The 13,386-nt window shown below is 44.5% G+C and overlaps 1 protein-coding gene across 3 annotated transcripts in view; it reads right to left on the reverse strand.

Annotated features, from left to right (window-relative positions):
- Window positions 1–552: 552 nt before the first annotated feature.
- Window positions 553–13,386, reverse strand: part of NEO1 (neogenin 1) — a 159,447-nt gene continuing 146,613 nt past the window's right edge. The window contains exons 25-28 of one of the 3 annotated variants that reach the window (XM_004687609.2): window positions 10,636–10,794; window positions 6,324–6,587; window positions 3,844–3,980; window positions 553–3,036 (exon numbers count right to left, since the gene is read on the reverse strand). In XM_004687609.2, the coding sequence (XP_004687666.1) occupies window positions 2,953–3,036; window positions 3,844–3,980; window positions 6,324–6,587; window positions 10,636–10,794 (644 nt within the window). In that variant the 3' untranslated portion in view covers window positions 553–2,952. The remainder of the gene's footprint in view (window positions 3,037–3,843; window positions 3,981–6,323; window positions 6,588–10,635; window positions 10,795–13,386) is intronic. The other 2 variants (XM_004687608.1, XM_004687610.2) reach the window with 2 other exon arrangements.

The following is a 13,386-nucleotide window of genomic DNA, read 5'->3' on the forward strand; positions in this document are numbered from 1 at the left end:
GCCCCAATGTCTGCTTCATAAGCCACCCGATCTATAGTATTTTTGTTCTTGTGGTCTCAGACACAGCCCAGAAAGCACGCAGTGGGAGGTGAGACGGCCTGGCTGAGGCAGAGCTCCTGGCAGACACCTCTTGCAGCAGAGGTGGGGCTGCGGTGGGCAGGCTCGGCCTAGTGTGGGCCACAGTCTGTGGTGACAGAACTGGCTACTGCAGGAAGCTGCCACTGCAGGGCTTGCCCGCAAACCACACTAAAGGGTCTTTTCTGCTGGGGTTGCTTGGCTCTTTCTGACAAATGCCACCTTTGGTTCCTTAGGCTGCTTATCCGGGAAGGCAAGTAGTGATGATGGGGACAGCACTCACTCTCGGGGCTGGTGGGAACCCTGGGTCTACCGTAGCCTTCTGCCTCACCTGTCATGCCCCCCAGTGCCCCTCAGATCTAGTTTTATGGTTGTCAGGACAACATGAAATTAACTAGGGTTGGGAAACAGGGGACCCCAAGGTTCTGTGTTCTTAAGGAAAAAGGAAAATAAGTCTTTGACCAGAGTTTGATTGGATTAAAAAAGTGTATTGGATTTCCAATACTAAATAAAAACATGAAAATTTTTTTTTAAAAACCATAGTTTACAGCATCAACTACAGAAAAGGCCAAACAGGTGTGTACAGAAACCAGTCCCCAGCAGTCCTCCAGGCCCCCCTCAAGCAGGCAACAAGGCAACACACACATTTGTTCCCAGTCCTCCTGAAGGAAGCTGCTGAGCTGATCAACTAGGACATTACAAGACACACAATGGTTTTAGTTTCAAAAATCACAGGAAAATGTAAGAAAATGTATTAAATTGTGAAAAGGTGCAATACAGAATAGTTTTCCTTTTTCTTAATTTTAAAAAATCCCCCAACTTTGAACAGTTACTTTATTTAAAAATAGGCCCTCCCCACCCGCCCCAGTTCTGTGGCAGTATCCAGGACCCAAGGCCCTGAGGTAACAGAAGTGTCAGGGTTCATGGGGGGGTGCCCCGAATACCCAGCATGTGTCTTTGGGCAAAAGGTTAAGGGACTTTCTGGGGAATCTAGTCTGCCTGGCATCCAGAGTGCTCTTTTCAGATCAGTTTAAGTGCACTGGTTTTGCAGAACCCTGCCCGCACCATCCTCTGTGACGGTCAGCATTGCACATTTTATTGCCCCCCAAACAATAAATAGAGTTCATCTCCTAGAAAAGCAAATGTGTGTTAAGACCTAAAATGGGAAAGGACCAACGTCCCAAGGCAAGTGGCCTGCCAGTGGCCATGGGCCTCGGCAGGCAGGCTGGGGCGCCCACTGGTGGTCTCTGCAGCTGGTCCCTTCTTGGGTTCAGAACCCAGTTCGCTTTCTATCCTCTTCTGGGGATCTGTTGGGGAGTATGGGAAGAGGCCTGAGGGCCAATCCTTTATCTTTTTAATAATACATTCTTAGTATTTAAAAAATCACCTCAGCTCCTTACTTTTAGAAGAAAAAGAACACAAGAAGTACGTGTAAAGGCAAAGGCTTCTGCATGTGGCCAGGCCTCTCAGCGCCTCACAGAAACCTCCTGCCGCCCTGTTGGAATCTGGGCTGAATTGGGCTTCAGATATGGAGAGGGCAGCTGCCGCCACTGTCCCTCTCTGTGTCCTCTCCCCTGCTGCCTACAGAACAATGTTCAGAAAGAGGTGCGAGCTGCCCTTGTGCTGCAGCTCTCCCTGCCTCACTCCTGCTGATGCTTTTTCTGGAGGGTGCTGGCACATGGACGGGGAGTGACTGGCTGAGGACAGGGCCCAGAGAGAGCAATCAGTTCTGTGTGGAAACCAAGTTCCTTCCTCACTTTCCAGCTTCCCCCGAGGGCCAAGGAGCACAGCTGGCCTTTCTCTCTGCTTCACAGGAGGGGAGGCTATTCCCACTCCAGAAGCTGGGAGTACAGCTTCAGGACATGGACATTTTTATAGCTCTGACCAAGACATCAGGGTAGTAAACCCTCAAACCCACAGACTGCACAGAAGAGCTTGACTAGATCCAAAGAAACTCCAGTTGCAAGTGACAATAGATGGACATGCCAGGAAAGAACAATAAAGATGCTTCCATTCTCTGCAGGCTTCTGGAAGAAAGTACAATGACCGAAACATTCACAGGACCTCAGCAGCCCCTCCGCGTCCTATTACCCCCAAACCCACCCCCACCCCAATACTGAAACTGCACAGAAAGCGACAAACAAGTCTTTTCAATGTTACATTTCATTCAAATAGATCTGTAATCTCACAGTGATGAGAGGAGAAAGTCAGGCCTTTAATAATTATAATAAAAAAATAATAAAAAAGCTTACAAACAGCAATGCAACATTTCTTCCCCCCTCCCCCAAAGTGATGGATTAACAGCTGGTAGAGGATGCAATGACTCAGAACTAAAAAAAAAAAAAAAAAAACCAAGCCAAGCCCAGTGGATAAACCCACACTGTCCATATGCAATTCAAACAAGTAGTCAAATCAAATGTCAACCACTGTAGAGAAGACCATGGATTTCCTTGGGTTTTGATGGTTTTTCTTTTGAAGGTAAAATAAAATAGGACACAAACAAAATTGTACATAAATGCCAATGTCTACACTCCATAAAGGCGATGCAGTTGTAGCACGAAGATGCAGCCTGACCACAAAGTGAAATGTAGGTTGCACTTCTTGTCTCTCCCCTGGACACAAACTTTTGGCCCATGGTGCCCATCCTGCAGGGTGTCAGCAGGCAATGGGAAGCTGCCTTGGCACAGGCTTCTTCCAGGCCGACCAGGAGAAGGCCGGCGGCCAGGCCTGGACTGCCCCACGCGGAGATGCTGGCTGGCCGGCTCACTCACTCTGTGTTCTCGTGCTGTCCTCTCGCACTCTGTACAAGTCCTTGCATTCAAGGCGAAACCCAAGACTTCGAGACTCAGGTCTGGAGTCATGTTCTGGTGCAGGGCGTCATGCTGTTGTGATGGCGTTTAGGTCCTTCATTAGTCCTTCCAGGTGGGCCATCTCTTTGGTCAGCTCATCTGGTTCATAGCTCTAGGGAAAAGAGAACACTGTCACTGGGCTGACCTGAGGAGCTGTCAGAGGAGAACCCAGGGAGAATGCTCAACGCACAGAGAGGCCAGTGGTAGAATGGTCCTGAAAGACTGGAACACTGAAAGCCTGCTGGGCCGAAAGGCAGAGACTGCTAGATGTGCCCATGCAACTAGAGTGCCAGGCTGGCAGTTACTCATCAGCAAAACACCTTTCTCCCAACACATGTTCCCCAAGTCCTAATAACCTTGTAGGTCAGCAGGCTCACCGCCCGAGTCTTGGAGGGTGGTACTATAGCCAACACAGTTGGGGTGTCACCTATCTTTCCTTAGAGAGCCCTGTGCCTGGAAGTGTAGATGCAGAGTATTTTTACTGGAATCTGAGCGTGAAAGATCAGGAGAGACCCTCTGTGTATTTGTCTTGAGCACTGTTATTCAAGTACCTTCCTCTCCATCACCTTGCTCAGAAAAGGTCAGGAAGTAGAATTGGGGGTGAGAGAACAGATGGATGGTTCAGTCTAAGACAAGAGGATCAGATGGATAGCACAGAATTGAAAAGAAGGCAGGTGGGTGGGTGGGAGAGAAAAAATTTACTAGTGAGGCTGGTTGGACACCAACACTCTGAGACGCACCAGGGTTAGTATGTGAGAAAGCAGACTCAGCCCTCAGCACTGCCCTGGCTCAGGAGATGCTCAGTACACGGGCCCTTAATGAGGGGGCTCTGCTCTGCCCTGGCACAGTCCGGCCAGCACGCGCTCCTCTTGGGACATACTCCCAGACAGCTGGTCGGGTTGATGGGCCATGAACTTACACTCTCGGAGTCTTCCAGCATCCGCGTGGTCTCCTGCACTTCAGGGGCACTGGGAACCACCACTGGCATAGGAGGCCGGCTCCTTCCTAAAGTCCCAATGGAGGCCGTCTTCACCGAGTGAAGATGATGGTTGAGAGCTGAGGGAAAAGGGCACCATTAGTGGTATGGGTCAAGTTTGTGTCCCCTAGACTTTAGGCCCCTAAGGTCCAAATGTTGCTTCAAGGTGAGGGACACACACAGACCCAGAGATGATCTACTGGACTGGAAGAGGGAAAAAGCCAGGAATCCAAGAGACAAAGATAACATTCCATCTGGTTTTAGAAAACTAATGTCCTAGTTCAATGTTCTCAAAGTGTGGTGGTCCATGGACCTCTTGCAGAATATCCAAAAAGTATAAAAGAATTCTCTTTTATAATACTGAACAGTTTCTCCTGTTGTACAAAAAATAGTGGGTAAAACTGCTGGAGCCTAGCACAAATTAAGGTGGAGGCACCAAACTGCTGTCATTCACTGACATGAGCCTGCAGCTATTTTTTTTTTTAAGATTTTATTTATCTTTGCATAGAAGAACTGGGGTATAATTCAGAAGTGTGGGAGGGGAAGGGGAGAAGATTCACGAGAGAGAGAGAGTGGGGAGAACAAGTAGATTTACTGAAATACACTGCTGAGGGGAGTAGCAGAATCTGCAGCTTTAAAAAAAAAAGAAAGCAAATTTAACTTAAGATAATTCTTAATGAAGTAGTAAAAGTTATGGTAAATCTAGACTTGATTATATATTTGAAATATTCTATGTGACAAAATGGAAAGCATGCAGCAAGTCTGGTGTCATCTTAAAGAAGGCATTTATGAGTTTGCGTTGTGAGGTGTGTTGCTTTTATCACTGAACATCAATGGGAGTTCAGAGAAAGAGTGACAGACAAACTGGTTATTTGGACTTGAGCATCTGGTGGACATTTTCTAGAAAAGGCACTAGGCCTGTCCCTTCAAGGAAAACAACGGATGGCATTTTTTTGTTGTTGCCAATGGTAAAATCAAGTGTCAAGTGAAATCAGAAAAACCTATCTGTCACATGAGCTTGAGAGTGCCCTGATGTTAACAGGCCTTGGTGTTATGGCTAAGTGTATTTGTAGATGCTGTATAATGAATATATCAAGAATCACAGGATCTGGGCCCCCTTGTGGTGCAGGGGTTAAAGACACAGAGCTATCAAGCTACTGCCAGCTTCTACAGCATGGTTTCGATCCCTGGTTGGCCAGGGAGCCGACCCACATGGCCCAGCAGACTTTTCCTGTCTTGCCTGCTGCTCCCCTCAGCAGTGTGCTGTATCTGCCTGTTCTGGTTCCCCACTAGGTCTCTCGTGAATCTGCTGCACCTCTGGCCTACCCCTGAGTTCTCACATGAATAAATCAATAAATCTTAAAAAAATAAAGAGAATTATAGAGTCACTATATAGGATGGTCCATATCATGCACTCCAGATATAAAGCAGATAGACTTCCATGAGAAAGGGTACAAACGGTTCATGGATATGTTTTGACTCCACATTACAAACCAACCTATAAGAAACGACAACTTGTAGAGTTCTGTTGCACTGTCCAAAGACTATTCACAATTATTTGAGAAGTTACAGATGTGCTCTTCTCTTTTCCAACTACTCTGCAAGACCAGATTTTCTTATACTGCAAACAAAACAATATACTGCAACAACCTGAATGCAAAAGCAGGTATGAGAACTCAGCTGTTTTGTAAACCAGCAGAGATTTGCAAAAACTGAAGACACTTACTATACTTTTGCTTTGAAAATAACTACGTTTTCATAAAAATGTTACTTATCCTAACATAACTACTTTATTTTTAGAAAGATAAAATAATCAAAAAATTTCCTGACTTTCACTTATTTCTAATACAGTAGACACTGATAGATATAGCCCATGTAAAATAAAGCTCTTTCGTGGCCTCATGAGCTTTTAAGACTATCAGGGGGTCCTAAGACCAAAAAGTTTGATGGGCTACAGCCTCATCCTGAAACACTGTGGAAGTAGAGGGGCAGTGTGTGTTCAGGAGACATTGTGGAGCTGTGTGGACTCAGGGAGTGGACATCTCTAAGGCTTCATTCAGCAGATTCATTTCCCTGTCCTGAGGCTCCCTCCCATCCTGGTCTCCCTAAGTCCGCTCTAATCTGCAGGGATCTGATGGAGTAAAGTAACCACAGGAGGCTGTTGCTCAAGCCCATGCATACCACTGGATTTTACCACCCAGCATGCTGAATAAATTACCCAAAACGTAATTCAAAAAGATCAGTCCTTGCTCCCCAACAAGTTATTCTCTGGCTCAAACGCATCTCCAAAGGAGACTTCCTAAACACTCCCTGAGTGGGACAATGACACTACTATTTTAAATTGTTGAGGCAAGCAAAGAGATTGCTTGCTCTGCCATTTTTTGGTAACTTCTGCCAAAGCAGGTGTCGCTGTCTTCACTCACCTTGCTGCGACAGTAAAGGTGTGCTTGGCAATGCAGGATCATAGGTGGGAGGTCCTGGGGGTGGGATGGCTGGCACAGCAAAGCTTTTCAGTGGGTGGGAAGGACGAACGTGTGCTGTGGGAAGACTCTGGCCTGAATCTTCCTCTTGGGAGCTGGCCAAGTAAGAGGAGCTGGTAGCACCTTCTGGATCCTGGTGGTCAGTACAGCACGTCTGTGATGAGGAGGCTGGCATGGTGTCCGTGCTGGGGGTGTTTCGAACAGATTCTATAGTGGGAAAGTCTCATTGTTAGCATTTATTTTGTCATTAACATAAGCATATCCCAGGGCTCTGGGGCTACTTTTACATTAGCTCAGTAAGCACTGGGGATTGGTATTAGACCAAGGAAAGGTGATCAGTTCCTCTGCCTAGGTTAAGGATAGACTAATCCTCTGAAAGTCTCAAATAATTTTTTCAACTTACTGCTGGAACTCTTCACCTACACAGCTAGCTAGGTGGATACAGTTGTATAGATTTTATTTTCCTCAGTACCTACTATTGAGCATACATATAAGTTCCTGAAATTAAAATGCAAATTAAGTACAAAAGAAAATTAAAAATCTCATTCACTGACTGCAAGTCTTAGAGACAGGCCTTTTAAAGACAATGTGTCTAGTCACCAAAGGCTGGCTAGGTCCATGACAAGCACTAGCTGCCTCTGTGGCCAGGTGCAGCTAGTGCCCTGCAAAAGAGGCGATGCCACAAAGCTCAAGAGTGACCTGTATAACCAGGCAGTCCAGAGGTCTGCAAATCACTTTAAAAAATCACACCATGTGAAGGATGCTTTGGTCCAGAGAAAGAAAGAGATTAGCAGGGGTGGAGATGTTCTGGAAGGCAGAGCAGTGGAGTAGAGAAGGCATTGGCTTTGGAGACGGAGAGACCTTGACCCTAGTCTTGGCAGGCTAGCTGGGTGAACCGGGCAGTCACTGTGCCTCTTTGAGTCTCAGTTTCTTCACACTGAGAATAATATATAATTCACGGAGATTTAAATGAGAAGATGTATAAAAGTGCTGAACACAGTGCTTGAATAACAAAGTTCTTTGTAATTGACAAAGTGCTCACTCTGAGTGAGTCACTACATTCAGTGTACTTATTTAGCTCATTCAATTCTCACATTAATACAGAAGGCACTAGGAGGTTAATCCATGCCCAAGGACAAGGAGAAGGGATGGGGCAGGAATCTGGATCTCTGCCCCCTCAGTCCCACACCTGTGCTCTGAACCACTTCACATTTCATGCCTGCCCATCCCCAACGCTACCCATCCCTGATCCTGCAGGGGCAGACGCAGCATCAAGGCCCCTAGGGATGCCTTTCAAACAGCGTGGGCTGAGGAGGGTCAGCTTCCCCACCCTTGAAGTAGAGCCTGGTGTACCAGCTCAGGGCAACTGACTGCACCGGGTAACCTGAAGGCGAGCCTCCTGTGAGCCAGGTAACCTGAAGGTGAGCCCCAACCCCTGAATCCTAGAGCTCTCAACCTTAAGAAGAAAAACAAATGCTTAGTAGAAAAGCCCGAGTACCTTGCAGAGATCCTACCTACTTCCCTGTCTTTGCTGCTAAGTGAGCAATGAATTTGTTCCTTTGGGCTCTCAGGTGCCAGGCCAGGTCAGTCAGGAATGCCGTATCCTTAGCTTAAAGGTCTTGGGTGCATGGGAGGAGGGACTCCTCAACTGTCAAAAGTCTGGCAGTGATAACCCTACAAGTCTAAGTCACTTCTCACCCTCTGAAGAGGTGGGCTGAGGAGCTCATTTCTCCACTTGCTCAAGCTAGCCAGTGCACAGCTGGGAGTGGCTGACCCCTCTGTGATTCTGGACTGGGTAGAAACTGGCTAGAGAGCCCAAGCTCACATCCAGACCCTGTCACTGCACTGGCAGATAAGTCACGCTGGCTCTGGCACTCAGAGCCCCCTGCACTGCCTCAAATTTGGTGTATGAGTTTCTGTGAGGCAAAGAGATGGTGGGAAATGTGAGAAAGGAAAACAGGACTGCCTGTGTGAGTCAGAGCCCTGGCCTGCTGCCACAGATCAGCGACGTTTTGCCCAACTGTAGAGGGCATTATGTACCTTTCTCTGTGTATTTTTTGTAAAGGGTGTGCTCTGAAGTGGTGCAACATTTGCTGATGAGGAAAACTATGCTATAAAAAAATGCCTTGGTGTGGGGCTTAACTTAACTTATCTTTCAGAGTTGTTTAAGACACACAAGTTCACAGTGGCCAAGGTCCTGGACAAGTAGATAGAGCTCTTCTTGTTATATGGTAGGGGCAGTGTAAAGGCCCAAGGAAAAGGCCCAGCAAGTGAGCAAGGACTCTGAGGCCAGATTCTAGTCAAGTCCAACCGTAGGTTCAGACAGCACTGGGCTCTGGATATACAGGGCTTAGGGAAATACTTGGTAAAAGAAGTCTGATTCCATCCAGATACTTGCTCTACATTTCAAATCCATCTTACTGAGCCTGTTACTAGCTTTATCTTCTTTTATCCAATCATCAAAGTGAAGAACCCTTTAGTACTGAAAATTATTACATTTTCATCTCTCCTACATTTTCACTTTCTGCCTAGGTCCCTATAGAAGGGAATTGTTACTAACACTAGGCCATTTGGATGAGGGCTGGGTGGGAGCTGACTTTATCCACTCCAAGTCCAAGAGGAGGGATCTGATTGGTCAGAGCACACCATGGATGAAGGTAGGGCTCCATCCTGGTGAGTCAGAGTCCTCGACCCTTAAAATGTAGAAACAGAGGACCAAAACCTGCTTTTGACAAGCAGGTATGGAGGTTGCTTCCAGGGCTGTTCTACCGGAGACTGTCTGTGGGCAGGCTTGTTTCTCCACATGTCTACAGCTGTCTGCCCTGTAGACCATGTTTCCCTAAAGGCAGGATTCCCAGGAGGGAAATAGTAGGAAGGCCAATTTTAGACATGAGTCCAAGCAGTATTCTCCAAGCCAGGAAAAAATTTTGGAATTAGATAACTTGGAGAGTTTTTAGGGCCTTAAAACTTAAGGCTTTGACCTGTATCTGATGTTTTGGGTATATTTATAGCTGATCAGAACTTAAAGGAGAGAGGGATATTCTTGGCAACCCAAACCTTTGGCATGAAATTTTAAAATGGCATTCACTTGTAATTTGTCCCAGAACCACCTAACTCAATTTCTACTAGTAACATTGTAACTACTAATAGATGAGTTTTAAATAACGGAAAAAGAGTATGCTGTATATGGGCAGCTACCAGATTTGCACTTTAAAACCGACAGGATAGACATTAACTTGAGTTCAGAAGGATCAATAATATTCCATTTATTGACTCCCCTTCTATATTTCTCCTTGAAACTGTTTTGATAATGATGCTTCTTAAGATTTCCAAATTGGGACATGTTTGTCTGACACCGTACTCTGTAAACATAATGCAGAGGTTAATCGACCCCTTTTCTGTGGAGATTCTCTATGCCTGTGCAACCCTTCCTAATTTCAGTGACCCACCAGGTAACCTGAGGCTGATAACATGCGCAGACTCACAGAGGACAGCTGTCCCAGATACACATCTGGCAAACGTGCACACGTGTGTGCATAAGAGCTACGGTAAGAAGGTGCCATCCCATGCTCCTCCCCACATTAGGGCGACTACAAGGCAAAGGGCCCTCTAGAGTCTGAAATATCACCCAGAATGACTTTTCCTTTTAAACTGAAAGGTTACAAAAACAAACAAACTAAAAATAAGACTGAATTAAGAAGTTGATGGAACAACACATGGTTATGTGATTATAGCTATTATATATTATAGATAGGGACACAGGCACTAAAATAATACCTCACACTGAGCTCTTAAAACTTAGGAAGAGGGCCCTCCCTGGTGGCGCAGCGGGTTAAAGCACTGCACTAAGAAGCTTAAGCCATTTCGGCATGAGTTCGATCCCCGCCTGCCCCGGAGGTGACCACATGGGGTGGCAGATCTCTCCTGACCCGCCCGTTGCTCCCCTCAGCAGTATACTTTGTTGATCTGCTGTTTTGCTCCCCACTCTGTCTCTGGTGAATCCTTTCACCCTCCGCATCTCTGGCCTGTATCCCAGTTTTGTATGAATAAATAAATAAAACTTTAAAAAAAAAAAACTTAGGAAGAAAATGGGGTAAATTTTATAGAAAGAAATTTGAGTCAGTAGAAGCAAAGTGATGATAAATAAGTGACACTGAGAACAATTCCAAATCTTTCTAAGCCGGATTAAGTCGTTCCCCTTTCAGCTTGCCAACTCTGCGGCGTGCTTTCCACCCGGGCTGTCCTCATCTCTCACCTGTGGAATTGGCCCTGTCTGAAAGGGACATGGATGTGCCAACGGGCCATGGGCTGCCCGGGTGGTAGAGATGACTGCGAGCTGGAGAAGCGAGGCTGCTGGAGTGGAAATGATGGTGAGGGTTATCGAGGGAATGGATGGGATGGGCACTAATCACAGCTGTGAATGAACACAAGACAGAGAAATGCTTAACATGCTTGCACAGACACACAGTCACCACTAGTCACCCACCCCCACCCCCGCAGAACCACCACTCCCTTGGCTTTTGATGGGAGCTGGCTTGATTTGGTTCCTTAGCTATGGATTTTACATTTGTTAACAATAATCAATATACTACTATCATATGCTTTTCTTTCTTTAAAAATCTATATATTAAAAACTACTGGAATTCATACTAAAATTCTTACACTGGTTATTCTGTAAGAAAGAATGGTCAGGTTTTAAAAAAACACTTTTCAAAACCAAGTTGTTGAAACACAGAAACACAAATTAAATGACATATATAGATGCATATTTCCTATTACCAAAAAAAAAAAAAAAATCCAAATGGTATTAACTGGGACAATACCTTTTTCCTATATTCTCTTCTTAGTCTCCTACAATAAACAGGATTACATGAGTGTTTCAAATTATCTATCTGAATATTTGAATATGTCACAAATATAAACCCATAAGCAAAGAAACAATGGTTTACCCTTTGATTACTTTTTTCTCTGGTTCAAAAACACAAAACACTTCTTCTAGCCTATTCCTAATTCTCACTCTGCATTTTCTTACTTTCTTTTTCTTTTTAATAATATAATAGTTTATTTTTGCATCATTTTGTACATTTTCCCATCTCAGTTGTAATCCCCTTGGGCTTCCCATAACCAAATCCCATGTGTCATCACCGTATTCCAATGCATTTCCCTCTCCCAACCTTTTTTTCTTTTTATAGGATTTCTGATTATATATATTATATATATATATATATATAATAGTTTATTTTTACATTATTTTGTGTACTTTTCCATCTCAGTTGGAATCCCCGTGGGCTTCCCATCACCAAATCACCCATGTTATCATCATAGTCCAGTTTATTTCCCTCCCCCCATTTTTTGATCCCATTCCCCACTCCACCCTCATAAAATGTCTCTGGTATACAGCTGTTCATTATTATTATTATTTTCTCGCCTGGTCTGTTATACTCCTGCTATGAGTGAAACCATCTGGTATTTTTCCTTTCTTTCTGGCTTATTTCGCTAAGCATGATCTTTTCCAGCTCCACCCATGTTGCTGCAAAAGGCATGTTTTTATTTATTTTTTTGGGGAGGGGGTCTGTATTTTCCTACTTTTTAAATTAAGCAAGCAAAAGGAATTCATGCCAAATGAATGAACAGCTGTTTAGTCAGCTTCCATCTCTTACAGGAACTCAAATGGCTTGAACACCTATGGTCCAGCCTAATACCAAAGGCAAGACACAATCTGTGACACCACCTCTTCTTGCTGCCAGTTTCAGGGCTCAGTCATAGCTATTTACATTTAAAATACAAAACTTTCCTTCCCACATGAGATAAGGAACTCAATTATTTCATTTAGCTACTGAATCCAATTTTCCACAGAGATATTTTATATACAACTTTCTGTAAAGACAGTATTTCTTTAATGAGGCTTCATTATTGATCCCAGGGCCTGATAGAATTAATCAGTTTGGGAGTAAACTTTGTATACCCTCAGAGAAGCTGCAGAAAAAGAATATTTTAGGTCAAGATAACCAGCTTTAAACCTCCAAATAAGCAAATAGGCAAGGCTGACTAGGAACACAGGCAATCTTCTCTAAGGAAGGCATTCACAAACTTTGTGATGAAAGTTAATTAGCCTGTAAAGTCTGTAAAATGTCTCTAGGCTTGTACGGAGTCACTCAACTTTACTTTAGTGAAGAAAAATCCCAACCAAGAAAGCAGATGCCTTCATTTTTTACTATTTGGTTTTGGTTACAAGCAAGCAAGCAGGTGGCAGAACACCCAGGGACCAGAAGACTCAGGTGGTTTTTTGGAGCAAAACACAGCCTAGCAAAGGGGCTGAGGATGGCTCTCAGGGCAATTTGGGACTTAGCATTTCCTTTAGGAAGATGGAGTGGGGAGATCGTTTGGGACCGGTGTTTTCTAAAACTAAGATTAGGGAGGACAAACCTGACTTTGCCTAGGAAGTGCAACCTGAAAGCATTCTAACCAGAGAGGGCCCTCCCAAAGGAAAACCAAACTGACTTCTTTTTTAAAGTAATTTCTAGTCTTTCCTCCAAATCATGTAAATAAACAATAACAATGTGAATGTGCTTGCCTACCTAGGATATAGTCAGAAATCATTAGCTGTTAGTGAATCAGAACCTGATGCTTCTATGTAAGAGCTGGATTGAACCTCCCAAACCTCCCCTTTCCTAACAGTGCTCAGGTATTCTATGTTAGGGTAGCTGGAGGTGGATACAAGTTCCAGGGAATTCGAGCTTGTAAAGAGGATGGTGGTCATGCGAGGAAAGGGGTGTCTCAAAACCTGAAGGGCACAAGTACATCTGGGCACTTGTTTTCAGGTTATTGAATTAAAAGATTCCACTCACCTACCCAACTGTTGTAACATGTATTAAGTATATATGTTCATGCATACTCTTTCCCTACTACCACAAAAAATAAAAAATAAAAAATATATTGACAAGTACCATACTTTTTTCTTAACATATTCAAAAGTCAAATTTTATGTTTGAAAAATAGGCCAGTT

Source organism: Condylura cristata, unplaced genomic scaffold, assembly GCF_000260355.1.
Source record: "Condylura cristata isolate star-nosed mole 26May11 unplaced genomic scaffold, ConCri1.0 scaffold00023, whole genome shotgun sequence".
Taxonomy (NCBI): domain Eukaryota; kingdom Metazoa; phylum Chordata; class Mammalia; order Eulipotyphla; family Talpidae; genus Condylura; species Condylura cristata.